General features: G+C 38.6%; 1 protein-coding gene across 2 annotated transcripts in view; it reads right to left on the bottom strand.

Annotated features, from left to right (window-relative positions):
* The window catches only part of ST7 (suppression of tumorigenicity 7), a 143,307-nt gene that overhangs the window by 14,770 nt on the left and 105,408 nt on the right, over window positions 1-23,129 (bottom strand). For both annotated transcript variants that reach the window (XM_048300753.1, XM_048300754.1), the window contains exons 9-11: window positions 16,860-16,974; window positions 8,232-8,304; window positions 6,576-6,678 (exon numbers count right to left, since the gene is read on the bottom strand). In XM_048300753.1, coding sequence (XP_048156710.1) covers window positions 6,576-6,678; window positions 8,232-8,304; window positions 16,860-16,974 — 291 coding nt within the window. The remainder of the gene's footprint in view (window positions 1-6,575; window positions 6,679-8,231; window positions 8,305-16,859; window positions 16,975-23,129) is intronic.

Here is a 23,129-nt window from a genome sequence, read left to right as displayed (position 1 = left end):
AGTCCAAGTGATTACGGGTGACAGAGAGAACAGAATGAAGAGCTGACAAGAGGGAGGGAGCTGCCAGGCTTACACGGATACAGCAAACATTCACTGCCCTAATGAATGCCTCACCCTTTTAAAAACACATACTGTACCTGTTGAGCAGAATGGAATACAGCTGCAAGAGCTGCAGGTTTCTACCTGTTTTATTAATTTAGAACATAACTCTTACTTCCATATTTTCTGCAAAATTAAATGAGAAAGTAAGTTCTCAATACTCAAATATTTCAACCAAAGGGAAAAAAAATAAACCCAATGACATGTCACTATTTGTAGGGAAAGAAAAACCAGGAAGAATTGTCATATTTCTAGGAGTGTTAAGAAGAAAACATGTTATTTTGATTCTTATGTACTGCTTGTTATCAGCAATCAAAAAGAAATCAAGTGGATGTACCAGATGGAAGGATATATCTTGACACTTGCAAATCAAGCTTAGTCCTCACTCAGTTATGTCGTCTTTTCAGTCTGCATTTTTCTCAGTTTCAGAAAGAAACTATTTTTTAAAGTTCCTCAGATCAAAAATGTGAAACACTCCTCCCTCATTACTCTATCACAGCTACGTTCCCAAACAAACAATCCATAACCTGGCTTGGCGATATTCAAGGAGACCCACACACAGAGTTGATAGGTGGCTCAAGACTATTTGTGACTCATAATTGTTTTTATTCTATGCATAAATGTCAGCCACACCTTTTGGACATACAAACTGTCAATTAATTTATTCTGGAAGCATTTCCAGCAGGAACACTGACTGTACACAGCCCCAGAGAGACCCTGTCTGGAACACTTCGTACAGTTCTCATCAGGCACTTTCCAAAACAAAAAAGATAAAATTTCTTAAGTACACAAAGAAATGGCTTTGGGACACAGCACTTGAAGGCCTCCATCTACTTAACTTCTCTGAACATTAGTAAAGGGACCCAAAAAGCTACCTAGCTGTTAGCAGGGCTTGATTATTATGGAAGGAGAGATATGACTGTCCATGAAAATTAGGATGGCCTTGATGTCCTAGAATATCATATCCATTGGTGCACTGCTGTATTTTCAAGGAGAGTTGAAGAGCCCAGAGGGCATTCGGGTTCCTGGAGGTTTTGCTGGCAGGACTAAGGGTCTGTCTGGAGATAGCGTAGCCAAGGGCAGCCCCATTTTATGGTAGCTGCAGGCTACTGGTCCCAGACCTTTCAGAGGCAGGACTGAGTCCCAGCAATCTAGCAGGGTTTCTAGCAGGTTGTCTGTGAAACCAACACAGTCCCCCTGAAACGTTTCATATTGGACAAGCAGACAAATTCCAGTCAAATGAACTAAACAATAAAAAAATTTAAAATCTTTCTTTAAAAACCATCCAATGAGCTGCAGTCCTCATGCTGCCCATATAAGGTGTGAACTACAGTCCTGATGGACTACTGCATGCAACAAACATCTCCAGCGGCTGGAAAAAAATCAGCTAAAGACACCTGACTGTAGTTTCCAAGAGGCTGCTATTATGCTTCATCAAAGGTACTATACCAGGCAGGTGCAGTCTTCTCTTCAACCACCAAACTTGAGGGTGGGAATCTGACTATTCATATCCCAAAATCTCCAAAGGCCTTACTCCAGATCACAGCCCTTGTTGTCACAGGACTAACAGGGACACAAAATCCAATCACACCACTAAAATTCATACTAGTAACCTACATCTCTTGACAGACTCCTTATTAACTCTAACTCCTGATACACTGGCATCTGTTGCTGGCATCCACTCAGATTGAACTACAACCTTCACAATTTAAGTAATAAAACTTCAATAACTTAGCAATCCTTTGAACACAAAGGGAAGAGGGGAGCCCTCTGTCATCCTGACAGAGCTCTGAACCCAAGCATGGTTCCACTTTAGAGGGAGAATCAAACAACAGGCTAAATAAGAAACCTAGCTAAGAGCTAGGCATTCATGGAGGAAACCTAGATGGTAAGACCAAGACATCTCCAACTGCATTTGTTTTTCAGGAACAAATGAAGAAGGTTAACTAGAACAAGAAACAGAATGCTGTCACCATCTGGGCTTACCACATTCCTTTAAAAAATGAACCAGCTCAGAAACAAACAGCCTAGAAAATTTCAGCCAGAATGATCTCTTCACTCTTGTGGCCAGTGACAGGACTTGTGCTGAGCACTGGAACAGGCTCCCCAGTGAAGTGGTCACAGCGCCAAGCCTGACAGAATAAGCTTTTGAACAGTGCTCTTGGCCACATGGTGCGACTCTTGGGGATGGTGCTGTGCAGGGCTGGGAGCTGGACTTGATGATCCTTGTGGGTCCTTTCCAATTCTGGCATTTTCTCTGATTTGATGATTCTATTACCCAGCCTCAATGAAGTTAGAAGCAAATACTGGAGTTGCACAATGATTTCTGCCATCATGAGATAGCTCAATTAGCCCTTTGCCACTGCATTGTTCTGGCTTGGAATCTTTTTCGGGTTCTCTTTTTTTTTTTTTTCTGATCACTCTCTTCTCTCCCTCTAACCTAACCTTTTTTTGTCAAAGACCTGTATTTGGGAGTTACAACAAGTGTAGCAGTAGTTTTCATGTGCTTCTACAGAGGGCTTCTGGGCCAGTTACATGACATTGTGATAGGTACAGCTCAGCTACAGCCATTCTGTACACATACAGGAATGTCTTTTAGAGAGCATTTGGAGAACGACAATGGACCTTGTATACATGAAGTGCAACAGGGTGGAATTTATACTTCTCTTGCTTAAATCGATTGAGTATACATTGTTTATTTCACAATATTGACAGCTCTCTGGCTCCTAATTCTCTTCTGCTGGGAGTGCTTTTAGCATTCCACATTACTTCAGTGACCTTTTATAAAATAAATCAACCTAACTCAGGCAGGTTTCCTTCTTTTCCTCAACTGTGCAATTCAACTATGAAATTACAGCTCAGGTCGCAAATAGGCAACAGTCACTCCTGCACCTGTGACAGCATCCCTCCAGGCCAGAATATCAGAATTTAACATTGTTTGAACAGGAACTCTCCTCCTCCCAGTGGGATGAACAGCATAAAGCTTAAGGAAGTTCCAAAAGCATAAAGCTTAAGAAAGTTCCAAAATACTGGTTTCTACATGCCCAGTAAAGCCACTTTTAGGTCACCTTTCAAATTCTCATTACATTGATGGCAATTAAGAAGTTTGGCCTTTTTTGCTGGAAATACAGTAACAAATCACCGTCTCACTGAAGAGTTAAAAACTCTCTCAAACATATCTCAAATAGTTTCTCTGTAATATCATGGGGTGTGTGGAACAGATTAATTTCCCATCTGGTCTATGAATTTGTTTGCATTATTTGTTTCTATTAGCAACTACGACTTACTAGAAACCACACAAGCATATGGACAGACACAGTTCTTACTAAAGAAAATCAAAATAAATAAGAAAAAAATGAGAAGGGATGCAACAGATAACAGATGAATCTTTAAAAGCATTTAATTCAATGGTTTGTTACGTCCTTTTAAGAGACTGTTTATAGACAAAACTCACATTTGTTAAAGAAATATCAATATTTAAGTTGTCTGATTGAAATGCAGCATACTTCAGCAGAGACACTCTTCAAATCAACTTAGCTCCTGGCTTACATACCAAACCCATACAACTGTGCGTAGGACATACTTTTGACTCACTTTCAGCAATCAGATATACAGACCATCATCTGTTTTCTCTTTAATGAATACCTCTGGTCTCATACATCACAGAAAGGAGGGGGGTGCTTTTCATGAGGAGTTTGAATGAAGGGAAAGAGCTCTGCAAATCAGTTCAGGAAGGGTGTTCCACAACTGAGAGATGTCCCATAGACAGCTGTGGAAGCTTATCAGCATTAGCTTTTTATAGTCCTGTTACATACAAGTAGGGAAGCCCCAAACACATATAAATAAAATTGATGAAGTTGTGTGTCTGTGTATATATATACACCTTTTTTCCCAACCACTCCACAAACTGTGTACTCTTTGTGATATAGTATGTACCTACAAACCCCTCTGGGATTACAGCTTCAGTGGCAATACAACCCTCTCTGTTTAACTTCTAAATTTTTGTGCAGTACGTTAAATAATCTGTCACGTTTGTAGTTTATCTCTTCCTCACTCTGAACAAAAGACTCATTAACTTTTAAATCCTAGAGAAGCTCTGAACACACGTTAGTTTTGTGGCCCTGTTAGATTTCTTGTGATGCTGCTTGCTAAAACTCTTCCCATTTCATTAGAAACAAATGGGATACGACTTCAATTACAATTGAGTGGAAATTGAGGTGTAATATCCACACTGCGTAAAATTATAACCAAAAACGTAGTTTCACACCTTAATATCCCTTAGCTAATAGCAGAAGGAATGAGTGTGAAATCAGCACTGCTGTATATTAATCTGTATTAGGCTATTCTGTTTTAATGTTAAAATATGAACTAAATGAACCTCTGGAGTCTGCTCCTATTACTACCTTGTTAGCCTGGTAATTTATGATTCACAAAGGTTTTCAATTTCAGAGTGTCAGACTTTGAAAAACAGAGGGAATCAATTAACAACATGAACTTAAGGAGGAAGAGGACTGGAATTTCTTTAAGTCAAAAGTAGACAAAATAATATAGAATCTGCATTTCACACATGGGCATACTTGTCAGAGAGGAAATTCAGCCTTTTATTGAACAGCCACCTAACCAGAAGCTGGCTAGTAAGAAGGAGGTCATAAAGGATGAATGAAAGTACTGATCTACAAGAAAAGCAGGATCTTGGTGGTCTGCAAGTGCAGAGTTATGGGACAAATGCCACAACTTACAGTAACGTGGATTTTGAGAAGGAGGCCAAACTAAAGAACATCAAGGTCTTAAGTATAAACAGAAATAGAAAAAGCAAAAAGGTAGTAAATTAAGACTTGGCCTCAGTTTAATGGCAGTGTAGAGCCTGGAGACAATAGCAGGATGGACATTAGGAGCATGCACAGAAGTGGAGGTCAGTGCACCAACTACCTCTGTCCCTGAACAGCGAATAAACCAGTCCCAGAAACAGCCAGACTAGCAAAACTGACCTAAAGCAAAAAGATCCCCACTCAGAGTAACTGATGAGAGACATAAATGCAAAGCCATTCATTTAAAGAGGATGGAAACACTGTGTGTTAATATGGGAGTGTTAGTATGCAAACTGTTAAAAGAGATTTTGATGGAAACAGTTATCAAAAGAACGGAGATAAGTGAGGAAAATGGAACAGGCTCCAAGGACTGCTCATGACAGGCTAACCTGGTCTTTTTCCTTGGCAAGATCTCTAACTGGGCTTCAGTAGAACATTTAGAAAAGTTCACCCAGAACAGGACTGGGCTAGAGAATTAAACAAGCAACTGGGCAGAACAGAAATACAAATGGTTGTGTTGTTGCAAGAACAATTGGCACGGAAGAAAGTAAACAGAGAAGGCCTGGAATCAAGCTTTATTTAATATTTTCATTTTATAGTACGACACAAAAATAGAAGCTTAGCTAATAATACAAAAGGACTCATCTCACCTAAACTTTGTTATCTAAAAATCAGGCTTTCACTGGAAAAGTCAATGTAGACACATTGAGGAGGAAATGTCTGTCTAAAGAACTAAGACAGCTCATTCTTTCTACTGCCTGTAGAGGAAATCTAGATGATTTTACTAAGCAAATAGCCTAACTTTCAGACAGCTACACCATACTATTTAGTGGTTGGCACAACAGACAAAGCTCACAAAGAAAACATTTAATTCCTGCAATGCATGAGAATTAACTTTCTGCAACCCATGTGTACATAGGGAAGAGGGTTTGGGCTTATCTTGACCAGACTTGGTGTTCAGCTGTACCTAATGAATAGGCTCCCTACACTGACACATCCCAGTTTTCTGATGCTTACTTTCAAAGGGCAACAGCAGCCCAAAGGTTTGTGGGGTGAAGTTCAGAGGCCAAAAAGATCCAATGGCCAAAAAACATCCTCCTTTAGCCTTTAGCAACCTCTTGGCAACATTTTACTGCTGAGATACAAGCCCCAGAGAGCAGGTATGGAAATTAGAACATAAATCCATTTTTTTTACTTTGTAGTTCTCAGCAATTCTTCATCTCTGAGCTTCGCATTCTCAGAACTTAATGACAGGTTGCTGCATAAGGAATTACTAATGTAATTTATATGAAGCACACCATGAACTCCAAAGATAGGCTCTTTTGTACAGCATGCCAAAAACGTATTCTTACATATAATCATCAAAACAAATAAAATATGCTACTTTGAACTAAAAGATCTTTAATGACTGTTTTGCAAATAATAATCTATCTTTATGCATGATCTGCCTGCAGCACAGCATTTGGTGCAATCCACTTCAGCTGAAGTTTCGAGTTGCACAGTCCTGAATGTGACATTGCAAATGAAAAAACTGTGCATATGATCAGCTTCTTTTCCTTTCCATTGTTTGCTCTCTTTTCCACAACATCACTCGTTATTCTAACACAAAAATCAGGAGTTATATCCTCAGCAGTATTTCAGCTACAACAATGTTTTCTCAATACTCACTTTTGGCACATGTGGATTAAATTCTACTGCTCTGTGAATAGCTTCTACTGCATTCATCTCTGCAGTACTCAGCCCTCGCCTTGAGGCAGCCTCTGGAGAAAATCTGCAAAAGCAAAGAAACAAACACATTAGGTCAGAAATGCCAGTAAGAAAAAGTCAGAAAAGGAATCTAGAACATGGGCCCATGTAACCAAACTGAGTAATTTTCCTATGCTCTCCAAACTTCCATAGCAAGTGGAAACTCTGAGTGATCTATTACATCAAGGCCAATGAAAATCCCAGCAGAAGCGGAAAGCATGTTTGTATCTAATCATGGCAGAAAGTCAGTCCAAACAGTCCCTTCTCTGTCACTAATCTAAATTTGCTCTAGGTACCTTGCTAGGGGCATATTCAAGGCTGAAGTTGCATTAAAAAAAATAAAAGAAAAGAAAAAAAAACCAAGACCAAAAAACCAATGCCAAATTATTGTTGGAGGGTTTCTATTAAAAACAGGTTTAGGGAAGTTTTAGGAAGGTTCCCAACCCAATGCCCCTGGGTCAGGTTGGGATGGAAGCACGATGCAGCAGCAGTAGCAGGTGGTCTACTGGCTGCAGCACCATTGAGGGTAGCATGCCCAAACTGTGGGCAAATCATCTGCCCCAGTGAATAAAAAACCAGACCATGCAATCTCTTTCTCACCTCACACCCCACGGCTAACTCCAGAGCTGTACTTGGCAGGCAGACACCACAGGGAAAGCTGTGACAACCTTAGCCCTGCCCTCCCAAGCTGGAGTCGCTGTGTAGGGAGGAAAGATGTTGCAGTAGGTACTGGCGATCTACAGGATAAAAAGAATGAAAGAAAATTACTTAGATCTTGATGTGTACATACACTTTAAAAGCAAAAACTGTCAGGATGTCAGTCAAGAAAATGGCTTTCCACTCCACTTGCTTTTCAACTTTAGGGGGCATTCGACCCTCAGGTGCACTGACACAACTCTGCTTGGGATTTGTGTGAAGGCATCTGAGAGCAGAATGGGGATTTTTGAGCTCCATCTCACAAGGAGCTGAGCACCCTTTCACAGTGGGCCAGTGCTCTCAAGTCCACAGGCATCAAATAGATGTGCTCAGCACCTTGGAAGGTTGAGACCCAAGAGAAAAACATAAAAGGAATGAACAGATATTTGTGTCTCTAAAAATATGAACGTTATCTACCTCTCAGAATCCCTGACATAATAATGCTAAATCCACCTGCCGCTATTTACTTAGATGAGCAGTCTTCTGACAGCACTTGTAAAATGACATTGTTACCAGTGCATCCACATTTAGTTATTACCTTTTTGTGGTCAGGTTTACACAAAGGTGAAGAGGTTCAGCCACACAACCCTTTTCAGTTGCACCTTCACTATACTATCTAGGAAGCCAAAGCTTACCCAGACAGTATGTATAAAACTGAAACAAGAACTGAATTTATGCTATTTCTCTTCTTTTCTTCTTCCTTAGTATCTGAAGTGCAATGTTTGATCACTACAAATTTTTTATATGTAAAGTAATTTTATCAATTTACCACAGGTCTTAATTTTCCTGCTAAACCAGCAGATTGTTAGGGTGTGGGCTCAGCTAAGAAAAACCTTACGTTAAATCAGGAATTTTGCTGGACAGTGGTTCTTAAGCACTTACTTGTCAGAGACAGCTCTGGCTTTGAGCAATGCAGCTGTGTAACATATTGTTGCTGATTTTGGTAAACTTATATCTGTAGAAAAAAAAGGAAAAAAGAAAACACTTGAAAACTTAAAAGTGAGCAGAAAGAAAAGTGTTTGATTGATACTTAAGAGTAAGCATGACATGCACAAAATTAGTATGCAAACTCAGAATACTTTCTCTTCTTGGGACTTAACACTGTCACATCACACTAATTTTTAAATTTTCACCTGATATACAGGCTTTAAAATGTGTGTTAATGACCACTGGAACTGGTGTTTAAACAGCAACTGGGCTCATTAGAGAACTAATTTAAAGAGTGACATGATAGAGACATAATGAAAGAATTCATTACCCCATACATAAATGTATAGATAACTTGGCATACCTGAATTTTTCCATAGTTCACAAAGTATCTAGGTAATAGCTGAGGGCTATCTTACTCACTCTCAATGTTATCACTGAGAAGCAGTTGTCTAATATGAGTATGTGGCAGCTATACAAGTTAAGACAGCTATTCAAGTAATAATGGATTTGACTTGCAAGCAACCAACCAGTAGATTGACTGAAGTTAAAGATCAACAGTAAAATAAGGTGTTTTGCCTCTTAAGAAAATATTGGACCAAAACACACATTCACCAGATATTCTCTGGCCATTTTATCCTGTTCCAGAGACACACAGGAACCATAAACCTGAATTAATCCATTAGTTACCTTAATTTATACTTGTTTTCTACCAGCAAATCGGCACAATGCATTCAAAAGGTAGAGAGAAATGCTGTTTAACAGACTGGAGTGATGTATTTGTTCTCACTGTTACAGAGAATTGACTTTCATATTTTTAATCTCATGGTGTGACCCTTGGAGATGTCCTGTGCAGGGCTAAGAGCTGGACTGAACGATCCTTGTGCATCTCTTCCAAATCAGCTTATTCTGTGATTCCGTGATTCTGTAATCTACCCAGCAGTCACATATTGTCACTGAAATATTCCAGCATTAAAATTTAGAGATTACAGCTACATGGAAAAAAAAACCCTAACCACAACAAACCAAACCCACCAAATGTTGGATTCTGCAAACCCTTCTGCACACGCTGTTAACTTCTTAGAGCAAGCAGCAAATACAGCACAGCAAACACAAGGCAGTGAAGTAAGTCCACTGTGAAAGTGAGGAGCGGCTAATCTGACTTTTGTTCTAAGAAACTATCTATCCCTTGGTTTGTCATGAAACTTGATTAGAAAGACAAAATTACCATGATAACTTGGTTACTTTAGGATTAACAGACACTTGTTATTTACTGAACTCATGTGCCTTGCAAGATAGGGCTCCAAAAGGGAGTTAAAGAGGACAAGCAAGTCACATCTCAGCAGTCACCATCCTTCATTATTAATAACCAAGCAACCAGGCACAATGTTGTTCTGTTAGACAGAAAACATTGCCAGAATGACTGAGGCGCTTGGAAAAGGCTACCTGTTAAATCCTATTATCTTTTTATGCACTTTGAGTATGAGATGCACATCTCCTGTTGGAGGCTTCCCTATAATATATTGCAACTATAATTTCACTGGAGTATGTAATTGTGGCGAATAAAGTAATTAAAATCAACAGCATGCGAAGTAGTTTGGATGATAGATATGTTAATTACTCCACTAATAGAAGACAGCTACAGACACAGGCATGAGCATATGTTCAATGATAGGAAGAGCAAGTATTTCTAAACACATTCAATAACCCTCTATATACCAAGTTTTCCTTAACATCAGGAGTTAAAAGTTATTTCCAGTGAACAGAAATGCCTTTTAAACATATTAAAACAAAACACAGTATCACAAACCACTATCTTTTAGTAGGTAGTAAGTGTTCCTGAGCTGGAAACATCTGTGCATATAGATTGCAAGATGATTCACAATGAACAGCTGGCATCTGTAAAGAAGGGAAATGTGGTGAGATGAGGTAAGGCTCAGACACACCACGTGAGTCCTTTCTGCAAAAGAAATGGGATTTCTCAAAGAATGTTGTCTTCAAATCTGATCACCCATGGTCAAGAACAACAAAAACAAACAGGACTGGACTGTTTTTGTATCAACCAAATGAAATCAAGACTGAGAGAAGATCCAACTGTTTCCTATGCAGACCCGCATGGAACACTAGGAGAGGAGAAGGGTTGCTTAGGTAAAGGACAACCTCAGCACAAGAATAAAGAGCTCAGAATTAAATTTAGGCTGGAGATTGAAAGAAAGTTTCTGTGAAGTAAACATTTGAAGCAGATTTTCAGGTAGAATAGTGGGGCAGACAAACCAACTAATTCTAAGATGGAGCTTGCTCAGCTCATGGAAGGGGCAGTATCATGCAGGGAATGCAACAGCAGGGGCCCTGATTCACCCAGGAGGCCTCTTCCAGCACAATGCTCCTAGAGAGCAAGCAGCACTTGTTTGAGGATAATACTTATAGATCCCTAGCAATGCAAGAAATATAGACAAATGTTCATGTTCATCACAGAATCACAGAGTAGTTGGAGTTGGAAGCGAGCTCTGGACATCATCTAGTCCAATTGAGACAGCTCTAATAGGTCCATGCCTGCTTGCTTTCAGAAGACTTCTGCTTTTTATTTGCTACATATTAGAAAATAAGTATTTGGTCCTGCTATACGCTGGTCTGTTACTACAATACTTTAAAATCCTCATATAATTTAGGCTTCATCTCCAAAGCTGCACCCTCATAGTTTAGAGAGAGGCATAAAAACTATGTCTGGTAACAACTCCAATTTAGCAAGGGAATCATGTCCAAACTAGCCCTAGGAGATACGTACTCTGTCAGGAACCAAAGCAAAGTTTTAATAAATGACTGTGTTCAGCTCTGTGAGCCATCTGGCAAAATATCTTCACATACACCCTCCTGTGATTACTTGTGGAGCTCCCACAATGTGCTGAAAGATGTGACTGCTATTCTGTTGTCCAATTCATCAGGACATTTTTGCCTAACAGCAACTGATGTGTCAATCTAAAAAAGGCTCTCCTTCTTTCTTATTGCTTGTATCTTTAAACAGAATACAAAAATTTAGACTTAATTTATGAGCCTTTTCTTTTAATAAGCCCCAGTCAAGTATGGGGAGGGTTGGAAAAGTGAATTCCTACTATTCATTTGTTTACTATTCAGTTGCTTATGAGACTGACCTGATGGAAAGATGTTATGGATATGCAGAGCATGCCACATATCATCTAAAATGGTCATGGGATCTATTGTTCTTATAAATCGTAACTAAAGCAAAAAATTATGAATCTGCATATGGAATGATGCAACATCCCCTACCAAGTCATCAGAAGGCTCTAAACATGAAGAGACAGGCATGTTGCAATTGCTTTAGTCATTAATAAACGCAAAAATATAAGTCACTAATCAGAAATTATTCCCTATTTTGCACGGGTGGTAGGAAGAATTGCTTATGGAAAAGACAAAGCACTCTAACAAATAAATATGTGCAGGCTGGATCACTGATGACAGAAGAGAGATGCAGTCATCTATAAAGACACAAACATTAAGAAAGAAAGTGAATTAAGCTGATACAAATGGTTAAAAACAAGACTAATATGATGGAAATCATTAAAGAAAAGTATGAGCTGAACATCAGGGGAAAAACACTATCAAAAAAATCTGATATCCCATTAAAACACTGACTGCATTTTCCCACAAAATATAGTAGAAACCATGCTGGAGGGAACACAACAATGAACATGGTGCTTACAAAAACCATTTCTGATTCTCTGTACTTCTGGCATTCTTCCTCAGTGGTGGGAAACACCCGAATCCAACACACACAGTCACTATGTTAAGGGCTGGATTTTGGCCCTCGATAGAATGGGAAGACCATTCCAGCACATACCAGAAGTCTTTACTTTGCCGTGACCACAACTAAAACTTACACTGTTGAGTTATGGAAAGATTTACAACTGCTGATTTCAAACATTTCATATGCCACTCTTGCTGACATGTATATCAGTGACCAAGCAAGTGTCAGCCACTTTAACTTGACTGAATTCAATCCTAAATGCCTGTGGAGGGGAAGGAATAATTTCACCTAAAGAAAGTTAAAGAGAGCAAGACTACTATAATTACTTTAGTCTTTTTGTGCTTTTGCACAAATAGGAGAAACAAAAAACCCCACAGAATCATATGGCAAAAAAAAGAGACCAGATGGTATAAACAGACATAGAACTGATGCTGAGACCTAGCTGGAGTGACAAGTGATTTTGATATGGAGGAAAGAAATTAGTTCTTACAAGCAGAAGCTGGAAAAGATGTGATAGGAACAAAGATAAACTATTCTCTTGATATTACTGTTACACAAACTGGAGGTCTTGATTTGCATCTCTTGGAGAAGGTAGATTAGGTTTTGGTAGAACTTTAACTTAGAGGAACTCTCTTAAGATACCTCTTTCAAAGAAACAAAAGGATTATAAAAGACTGTGTATGAGGTAATGGCTGCTTCCATACTGCCACTTGCTACACCTTTAACTCTGAAGAAAACTCTTCCTTGCCCTTAGAACACCTACCCAGCTAGCTCCACCAGGTAGAATATCTCCAAACTGTCAAATATAAACATGACAAGTAATGAAACTATCTACAAAATCCCTGTCAAACCACAGCTAATGTAACTGAAGGCTGCATGCAATTGCTTCATCAATCAGCAACTCTCTACAAAAGGACTGCCTTCAATATAAATAGAATTTATATGCATAATCTGTAAGGACAAGAAGAAATTGGACAGAAGGGGGCAGAGACAAGAGTAGTCCTGAATAGGCCACATTTTAGAAAAGTAATTTCTCTGTGTTAACTGTTTGGATTTCACTAAGTTAAAAGTATTCCAAGAAAAAGAAGTCTGTTTCTAAAGTGTTTCTTTGAAGGCCCGCATTTTGATATAACACTAATTTAAAGTAGGATTCTGCTAAGTAAGCTGTTAACAAATAAAGAAGTGTCAAAGTGTAGAGCAGAATGAGATCTTCTGTATTTAAACCCCATTTTCTTTCTATGTGTTCTTTGCTCTAAAATATCTTCTCAAGTGAACTCTGTATTTGGGACTCTGGCATGGTAACATGATCTTTTTCTTTCTCTGCAAAGGGGTATGTGAGAGAACAATCTGTATAAGGTGTTCATCCTGTAAACCAGAAGGCTTATAGTCTCACTGGAAAACTCTGTACTTTTAAAAAATGAAAGCAAGGACAGGTTTAGAGAGGAACCATTGCATTACTAAGATTAAATACACAGGCGTCCATTCTTTCAAAATCTGACTTTAAACTGCCAGAAAAGTCTGAGTTTTCACACAGTGCCCAGGTCATCACTTAATATCTATCAAAGCAACTGGCTGCCCAGGGAAATTAATAAATCAATTGCTCTAAGCATCACTACAAGCAGACCAACTCCCTCAGCCATAACTATTGCTGCTGTAAATAACATGGATATGTGTTAAATCAGAGCCAAAAAATATTTTCAGAATTCAACAGTATTTAGGTCATCCTCACTCTATTGACAGACACTGAACTCTGAAACCATAATGATGTAGCTCAGCAACAGTGCATGCTGTTCCACTAATGAGACCCTTTTTCCATGAATAATGAGTATGGACATCAGCTCTGTTGCCAGGTACATAATATAAACACAGTTTAACACATGACTTTTGGTAAAGCAGAGCATCTGCTTGCAGAGGCTGAGATTTCACATGATGTGGTCCAATATTTTAGCCCAGGGAGGGAGCAGACTGCTCAAGGAAATAATTTGTTCATATGTTATCAAAATACAATAAATCAGGTTTGGTCTTAGTCAAAAAAAAGCAGAGGAGTGGGACCAACAGAAACTGCAGATAGGAAAGTATAAATGAGTTCAGTGTTTTATATTCCAATAAATCTTACAACACATGAAGCTGATGAGTTCTAAAATGAGCTGAGACTCCCTGAGACAGGCCTTCTGAGACTCATGAACTGTAAGGGTTATACTGCTTAAGCCTGTGTTTGCTGAGTCCTTGTGCATACCTAGTGCATACGCACATCATACCAAAGTGTGAGTTGAAACTGCATGTGTTCAAACAGCTGAAATAAGAGCTTTATTTTTGAAAGTCTCATTTGTTCTGACTCTGTAAGATGCTTTTGAGAAAACGAAACACACCTTCAAGTTTTATCAACTTCCATGACATAAAGTGCTACCATGGTATTGTTTAAAATCAGGGATCAGTGCTTTAGTATGCCAAAGTAGAGCTCACACTGGAGTTTAGTCTTGAGATTTGAGAAGGCATGGCTTAATACCCTGTTCTGTCACAGTTCTGCTATTTCCCAGGACTATTACCTCATAACTACATTGAAGACTAGAAGGTGCCAACAAACTGTGATGCCTGGGGAATAAAAACTGGCATTTCTACTTACATGCTTTTTAACATGGAAAAATAAAGAACACTGGGATCTCTACCAGTGTCACAGGAATTACTGAAATACAAGGAGCTACTAGAAAGACTCTAATGTTAGCACTTTAACTGCCAATTTCATCAATCAGACTAAGTACAACCAAGATCTCTCCCAGACTCATTACTGCTACTGAATGGCAGTACTCGAGGGCCTGGGTGACATTTTGATCTCTGCTTAGAATGATTTGACTCCAAAATGAGGTGAAAACATTCCAGACTGGACTGGCAGCAGTGATGAGCACTAACGTTGCTTGTAATCAGCTGCATATTTCTCTTTTTTTAAATCTCTGCCACAGTCTACTGCAGGAGTCTGAAATCTGGCAGGATGATCATGTTAGTACAAGACAGTGGTCTATTATGAGCCTCATTTAAATTTATCTTAACTTCCTAAGTTATAAGGCATTAGAAGAAAGCAGTTAGCCCATAGCCAGTGGGAGCTTCTGCATTTTTCTTGCCTATACCCTCCAAAGATTCTTTGCTCAACAAGTATGGGTCCAAGCACATTAAGTAATCCAATGAACATGCATCCCCTTGCCATGGTTCTGAGGGATGATATGGGCCCAAGTACTGGGGCTGACAGCGAGAAGTCTCTGTCTGTGTGAGCTGCTGTTCTGCTTTTTGGTACCCAGGCAAGGCAACAGAGAATGACAAACGAAGAGGAGGCAGAAGCCACAGAGAAAAGGGAAGATGGAAAAGATGTTAAGACAGTAGCTGTAAAGTGGATGGAGATATATCTTGACCATCACTGCCCTGAAGAGAAGATTTGGATAGGTGATCAGGAAAAGCAGAAGAATGGAACTGAGAATGAGCAGTACTGGTACAAGGAGCCTCTGGTAGGAAGTGGGAGCAATTAAAAGCTAAAACTGAGCATGCAAAAGAGAAGACAATTCAGTAAGCAAATGTGACAGAAGACCAGCCAATTCCTTAAAAGAATCCATGAGAAAGAGTGTCCAAAGCATTGTGCATATAGGCTCCAGTGTCCATATTGGTAGGCATTTATACAACAGTAGCTCAAATAATGTCCATCCATCTTTTCCAAAACTGTAGATGTTGCAAACCTTAAAATCTTTGCTCAAAGAACACCAGAGATAGTAAGAGCTAGCAATTAAGAACATTTTAAAGGCTACAAGATCAACCTAGCAAAAGAGTTAATTAAGGCTACATAGGTTTCACTTAAGTCAGCTATTTGATACATGCAGGTTATGATCTCATTTTTAGTTATATCATTATATAATATTCCTTTCATATGCTCTCATAACCCAGTGCACAGAATGACACTTTTCTGAGGATAAATGAGGACTGTGTAGTAACACAACAGGAAACTGACAGCTGTAGGTTCCCTGATTCACTTGATGCAGAACTTGGGATGTGGCTACTGAGTAAGCCAGGGACTGCAGTAAGAGGAGGACGAGTGGCACTGTGCGGGCTGATGAAGGCTGCTCTACAGATGGATTGTATTCCTGTTTTTATCACCAAGCTTTTACGCAATACAAGAAAAACCCAGTAAATTCGGACTAAACAACGTATGCCAGTTGGTGATTCTCACTCTGCATCTCTTGAAATCCTGGTGTCTTGAATTCAAGTTCAAAGAGCTAGAGGTGCAGCAGCTGTGATTTGGACATGAAAACAGTTGCAGTGCTGCAAAAACCAATGTCTACTGAAAAACAACAAAAAAATTAATACAAGTCCACCTACTCTTCTGAGCTTTCCAAGTTTTCCCTTTAAGACATGAAGTCTGCTACTCACTAGACTGCTATGAAGTTAAATCAATGCTTGTAAAGCACTTGTATGCTACTAAGTCAACATTCACAGGTAAGTCTACAGGGGCACTGATAATCTTTTCTTCAGAAAATGTTTGAATAGCACGCAATAAAAAGTCTGCAAAACCTAAACAGTCATTGTTTAAAAATCAACAGAACGCAAAGAAAGCACAGAGGAGCTTCTAGTGAGTGCCATCACCCTGTACAATGATTTAAGGATGCGTTGGCAGAAAAAATGCACAGTATTTAATATTTGGATAAAGGATTGTGTAAGGGCATGTATGAAGCTCATTCCAATCAACTTAATTACAGTGTTTCCTAAATTTTAAGAGTTTGACTTAAATATATTTCTTCTGTGTGTATCACCTATAGAAAATACAAATACATATTTGAACTTACCATCATATTTTGCTAAGACTGCCTGGACATCTGCATATGCTTGCAGTTCCAACAAAGCCTCTAGCAGATTTTCATGGATGTTGAACATGCTGAGCAGGGGAAACTCCTTCATCAACTACAATCAATAACATATGAAAGGGTTAGATTATTAAAATGGAGATGGATTTCTTGTTCAAAATGCACTGAAATAGCTGGCACCAAGTTAAAACTCCTCAGTTCCCCTTGCTCTTAGTTCTTTCCCAGAGTTCACTATTATTTCAGAAATTTCTGAGCTCATATGGATACTAGGTCAGGTTCTTGTCAAGACATGCTTGTATAGGATGAAATTAGTCAAAGCCAACAACCCAGCTATCTGAACACATAACTCTCCTTCAATGAACAGGCTTCTTCAAAGCGAGAAAGAGTTATTGTTCTGGGAGAGAATCTTCAACAGTGTAGCTCCAGTGTATCAGTAGTAAGTCATCCAGCATCTCTCTGGTGTATTAGCGGAAAAAACAGAAAACACATTGAAAAACCACAATGACATCAAATGAGAGAAGCTTACATATATGCAACCATATTATCAAGTATGTGATACCAGGATTTGTAACTGTAAATACTTTAGAACACAATTGCAATTGTGGCCAATATAAAAAATAAGAAAAAGAGAAAGAAAAGAAAAGGCTGCAACAATAGGAAAGGTAAAGCTTATGCAAATCAAACACCATAACTAAGGAATCCATCTTGATGACAAACTGAATGAAATATAGAGTTAAAATAATCTAATCTTTTCACATGTAAGTGCTTTTACTTCATGAACTAAGCCTTTGAGAGATACCAGGGATTTGTTTTTAGATATCCTGAGTTTCAATACCTGCATAGAATCAAAGGACTGAAGCTGATACTCTACTGCATCTCTTTTTCTAAGTCACACTTATAAGAAGCACCCATGTTTTTTACTGCAGAATTGATTAAACAATATTTTTTATTGTCAGAGTGATTCTCTAAAGAACTGTAGTGTTAAAAGATCCTTGCTTCCTTGTGTCCCCTTTAAGGTTGTTTAACTGCCTACATGATGTAGATTCAGCACAAAAAGGTCCCTGACAGTGAAGAACTGGGGTAGCTGGTATTACCACTGCTGACATTATTTTTCAGGAACTTGCAAGGAAACACTAAAATTTACAATCTCTCTGATAGGGTTTATGAGAAAAGAAATACTGCAACATGCCAAGTAAAGAATATGATCCAAGGTCAGCCTTGCTCTACTTGAAAATAATAAGCCAGATCTGAAAACTCTGACACTTGATAAACCTACCTTTCAAGATGTAAACAGCAAAACTGTGAGAACCAGAAAATCTTAATCTCACAAACAGATAAGATAAACAAAAATAAAAAGGACTGAAACAAGAGGGATGAATATTCACCAAGAACTTCAGAAATGAGAAACAGATAATGCACTGGAGTGTCTTCACTCTGTTAAGAAAGAGACCTTAACAGAGAAGCAAAGCACAGAGAATTCCTGTCTTGTGAAATGGTCTGGCATAGGCTAATGGAAGAACTATTCTGACCTTAAGACTCTAAACTTGTCTGTCCGGAAAAGCATTGATTTTGCTGCAGTTTGAGGATTATTAGATGAAAGGCAAGGATGGCAGTGTTTTGTTTAACTGATTACATAAATTTCTGGTGAGAATCAGGATCACTGAGAGAGCAGCTGAAATAGGTCACTGAACTTTTCATGTTAATGGCATGGGGATGGCCATAAACTCCCAGTTTGGTAGGAGCTGAACCTGTGAAAAAGAACACAAACAAAACTGCATAGTTCTCAGGCTCTTCTCCCCCCTTAAAAAAAAAAAAAAAAAAAGACCACAGATCTTGATGCTCATCTAGGTTAAGTCAAAGGATTTGAGAATAAAATAAAAAGTATTAACTCATTGTTCATGAAGAAAAGTAAGTGCAGGTGAAAATTCACATAGTTGGATTCATTAGTTAAAGATCCATCACTGAGTCTACTTCTCTTCATTCTTGTCCTTACTATTGGATTTTTAAGATAGGAAGCTACTATTTGGCAGGAAAGAGCATGACAGAATCTGGCACTACCTAAATGTGATTCAAAGTTCAGAATGAACATCTTGTGAAGAAACCCCTCTAAGGGATTAAGAAAGATTATCCCTGCTCATTGAGAATGAATAATGGCTGGCAAAATAACATTCCCTCCATCAGTGAAGAAAAGGGAAGAGCTGCAGCTAGTTACAGATGTACTCTGGCCAGTAAAAGCTCTTACTCCGATTCTCCGCCTCTCACTGACATCACTCACTGATTATTTTTTTTGCTATTTTAATTAGGTTCTGTCAGAGTGATAAACCCTGTCTCAGACAGCAGAGGAATAAAGGTCACTGTCTGGACTGCCAGGACTACAAACTGACAAGTGTTAATAAAGGTTTCATCTGGGAAAGGTCGAGTACTAAGAAGTCCAACCCAGTAACACTGAACTCAGTTAATACTGCAGCCTCAAAACACCTCTAAGAGGCCACTCAGCTATTTATGCACTGACTGTGCATAAATGACAGCATATTTGCTATTAAAAAAAGAAAAAGAAGACATGAACTCATTTCTCTGTCATATCTGGATGTAGAGTATCTAGTTTTTGCTGCAAATAATTTCCAGTCACAGTAAAAATTTGTTTATTTAGAAACTTGCCAGAAAGTAAAGCCACTTTGATGGAAGAATATTATGACAGGTCATCTTTCAGGTCTCATAGTGAAAGCAAACACTAGGGAAGAAAAAAACAGCCACACAGGTCTAGTGACTGGTCAGGGCAGGCCACATACTGGGTCATGCTGAGGAGCAATGGGGAGCAGACTGAGCTCGCTCCCCTCCCTAGCAGATGAAGGGGGAGCTGGCTCATACTCCACACAGTGATGTAAAGATGGGGACATTATCCCTGAACACAAGATGAAAAACACACCCTTGAGTTCCCCAGATCCATACATCACTGATCTCTAATCTGGCCTCCAGTTTAAGAGGCACAGACATCCCTTTGCACCCAAAGATTTATTTTCTGCAAAGTTACAGACTAATATTTGCCAAATCACTTGGCTTATAAATTTTAATTATTTTTACTTCTTTACTGTAACCTGAGAAATACTTTCATTTGCGTGGCAAGCATTGCACTTGAAGACAAGATGAAGGCTCTGCTATCATCTTTCTCCACACCTTCCGACCTCAAGAAACAGCCATCAAATTGAGCACTCAAGATTTCTTGAGCCACAGAGCCACTACAGCATTTTACATATACACTACTTAGGACTAAAAATGCCATTGTAAATTCCAGTTACTTGGTTTCTTGCCGGGCATTAAACAGAAGTGTTCCATTAAGCTAAACTCATTTTCACACCGCGTGAAAACAGACACCACGTGGCTATAAATGCATTCCCTCTTTACAACATGAGGATATTCAGATGGCTGTTGAACATATTATGCAAAATCTATGTTCACAAGGATTTTACTTTGAACTTGTATTGGTCAAAATACCTTCTAGTGATCAAAGTCAGCCCTGGAGCTGGGTTAGTACATATTCTACTCCAATTCTTCTGTGCGTTTGGGGGGAAATAGGTACAGGTGTAGAAAGTGGAGCTGCCTTTCTTTGAAAGATTCATTGGGTATAAAGGTAGTTTTTGCAGATATTTCAGTTTTAATTTTTTAGATAAATAATATTTTGGGAGTATAAGTTTGCCGATAAATTTTGGAAGTAAGTCTGACACAGTCAGATATGTGGGCACTAGTCCCAGAAGCACCCTATTCCCAGATTCACTTCAATTCACATTGCAGGGTGTAGGTTCAATGATTTTGTGATATGAAAAAATGATGATCACAAAAAATGCCTTATGGTAAAAGGAAATCTCCCTCTGATTTTTTGGATGAGGAACAAGTTTTATCTCCCAAAGGACGTTTACTGAAGAAGATTCCCTTCCCTGAGAGTATTTCAGTTATCAGCATTTTCATTTAGATCTAATTTTTTTAAACATTTTAAAGGAATGTAGCTTTAATGTCTGCATCTATTATTCTCTCTGTGACAACATTATGAATCAATTAGCCAAGAAACATTATTTGTGTAGAAACACACTATAACCTGCAGCTATGCCTACAACTAGACCCCAGGACACAAGGGCATACAAAGGTGGACAATGAATGATGTTATATATAACCTGGTGTTGAAACATTTATTCTCCATTTGCATTATGATTGTATGCATGGTCACAACTTCTATGGGCAGGGCATGCAATCATTCATTGCTTGTACTCCTGTTTCTCCACAAACAATTTTTGATTTTCAGATCAATGTATTCAACTGAATGCATTCATAATTAATCTTAAAATAAACAACAAGCAAACAAGGGAAATTCAATGCAAACTGTGAAACTGTTACAACCTTAACTCCTAGTGCGTATGTTCCTGCAGTGGGTATCTGAAATGGAAAACTCTGTCTCCTAAAAGAGGAATGACTGAGGCTGCCATCTTTCAGGTGCAACTATCCACCAAAACTGAAGGACCAAGAACACAGTATGGACAGCACCAGCCTTTTCACAAGGGCTTTACATAAACTGCTTTCTGGCATATGACCCGTAATCTGTTAACTGGACAAGGTAGGAAAGGTAGAACTCCAAGCCATTTCTGAGTAGAAAAACAGAAGCCTCCATTTCTGTGGGCTTCATTGTCTGCAGATGACCTTTCACACGTCTAAGCTCTGACTGAAGCTCACCCTGGGCTTTTGCAACATGTCACTCCATGTTGACCTTCTGATGTCTAATTAGATACACTAATCTTAAGTTGTTCTCCTGGCCAGCTCACCTGTCAAGGACAGAAGGGCAGAAACAGTGTCAGCAGACTGAAGTTAGCACACAAAAAGGCTCTGTTAGCAATGTAAAATGCTTAAAAATTAGTCTAACTCCTGGTCCTAAAAGTGCAAGTCATTCCACCACCGTCACATTGTGAGTGGGATTCCTGTGATGTAAACACTGTCACAGCTCTTGGAGTTGGAAAATTAATTAAATACACTGGACGTACCTGAATTAAAGTTCTGATTAATTATAGCAAAATTAGAATTCTGTCAATTCATTAATTTCTTTAAGTGCTGCATTCCTTTTGGTAAATAATCACTGTTTTGTTTGGAAGCAGCTCCACAGTTACTCTTTTACAGCTCAGAGGGGATAGGAGCTAAGAAACCAAATCTGTCCGATCCTGTTGTTTTGAAGCTTGGAAATGAGTAGCAGTAGGATCCTCATATTTTCCTTGTATGTGGAATTCAGGAAATTTGACAACTTCAGACTGTCAGAAAAGAGACCCAGATCCAGTTTACACTGTGGGATGGCACAGGCTTATAATTTGCCATCATTCAATTTTAAAATTGAATTTAGGCCTAATTCTGTGTAATATTCAAAGATAATACGACTTCTCTTCAATGCAGGATTAACAATGAGTAAATGAAGTGAAAAATATCTTACTAAATATGCAAACTCTAAGGAAATATTGTAGAACATGCACCCTTAATGTTCTCTCTTAATTGGAGGATTGAAGTCTTTAGAGCATGACTTAAGTTCTTTAAAGAATATAATTACAAAATGCTGTTATTTGGACTATGCCGTAAAAATGCACGTCTTTCAGGTATCAAGAGAATTTTAAAGGCAGATGTGGCATGAACGCAGAAGAGCACAAGCTGTTCTAGATTTTATACTTATTACTAAACAATTACATTATATAAAACTAGTAACAGTGCTAAATTATAATAATGTTTATTACATCAAATATAAGTAACTCTATAAAGCATGAAAATAAAGTCATTACTCGTAGTCCTGCCCAAAAAAAAAAGCTTTATTTACATTACAGATTCACAGAATGGTTTGGGTTAGAAAGGACCTTACAGATCATCTAGTTTCAACTCCCCTGCTGAGGACAGGGACACCTTCTACTAGAAACAATCTGTTCATGAAAATTCATATTTAGTATATCTAATTCTCCCTGAAACTGGTTACTAAGAGGTGGCAAAAGCAGTAGATAGAATTAATCATTGAAAGAACGTCCCAAAGTACTTTTTTCAGAAACTAACATATTTTTAGAAATGGATTTTTAAGTGAAATTAAAGTGAGGAAATTATCTAGGACCTCAAAAATGAGCTAAGAGATTCCAGAGAGATGGAAGACCATAATAAAAGTACTATACAAAGTCTCTGAACATGGAGTGATGCAAGATGGTGAACAAAAAGCAGTCCAGGTTACCACAGCTCCTACCAAGACTG

Source organism: Corvus hawaiiensis, chromosome 4, assembly GCF_020740725.1.
Source record: "Corvus hawaiiensis isolate bCorHaw1 chromosome 4, bCorHaw1.pri.cur, whole genome shotgun sequence".
Lineage (NCBI taxonomy): Eukaryota > Metazoa > Chordata > Aves > Passeriformes > Corvidae > Corvus > Corvus hawaiiensis.
This window is presented reverse-complemented; position numbering and strand designations above follow the sequence as displayed.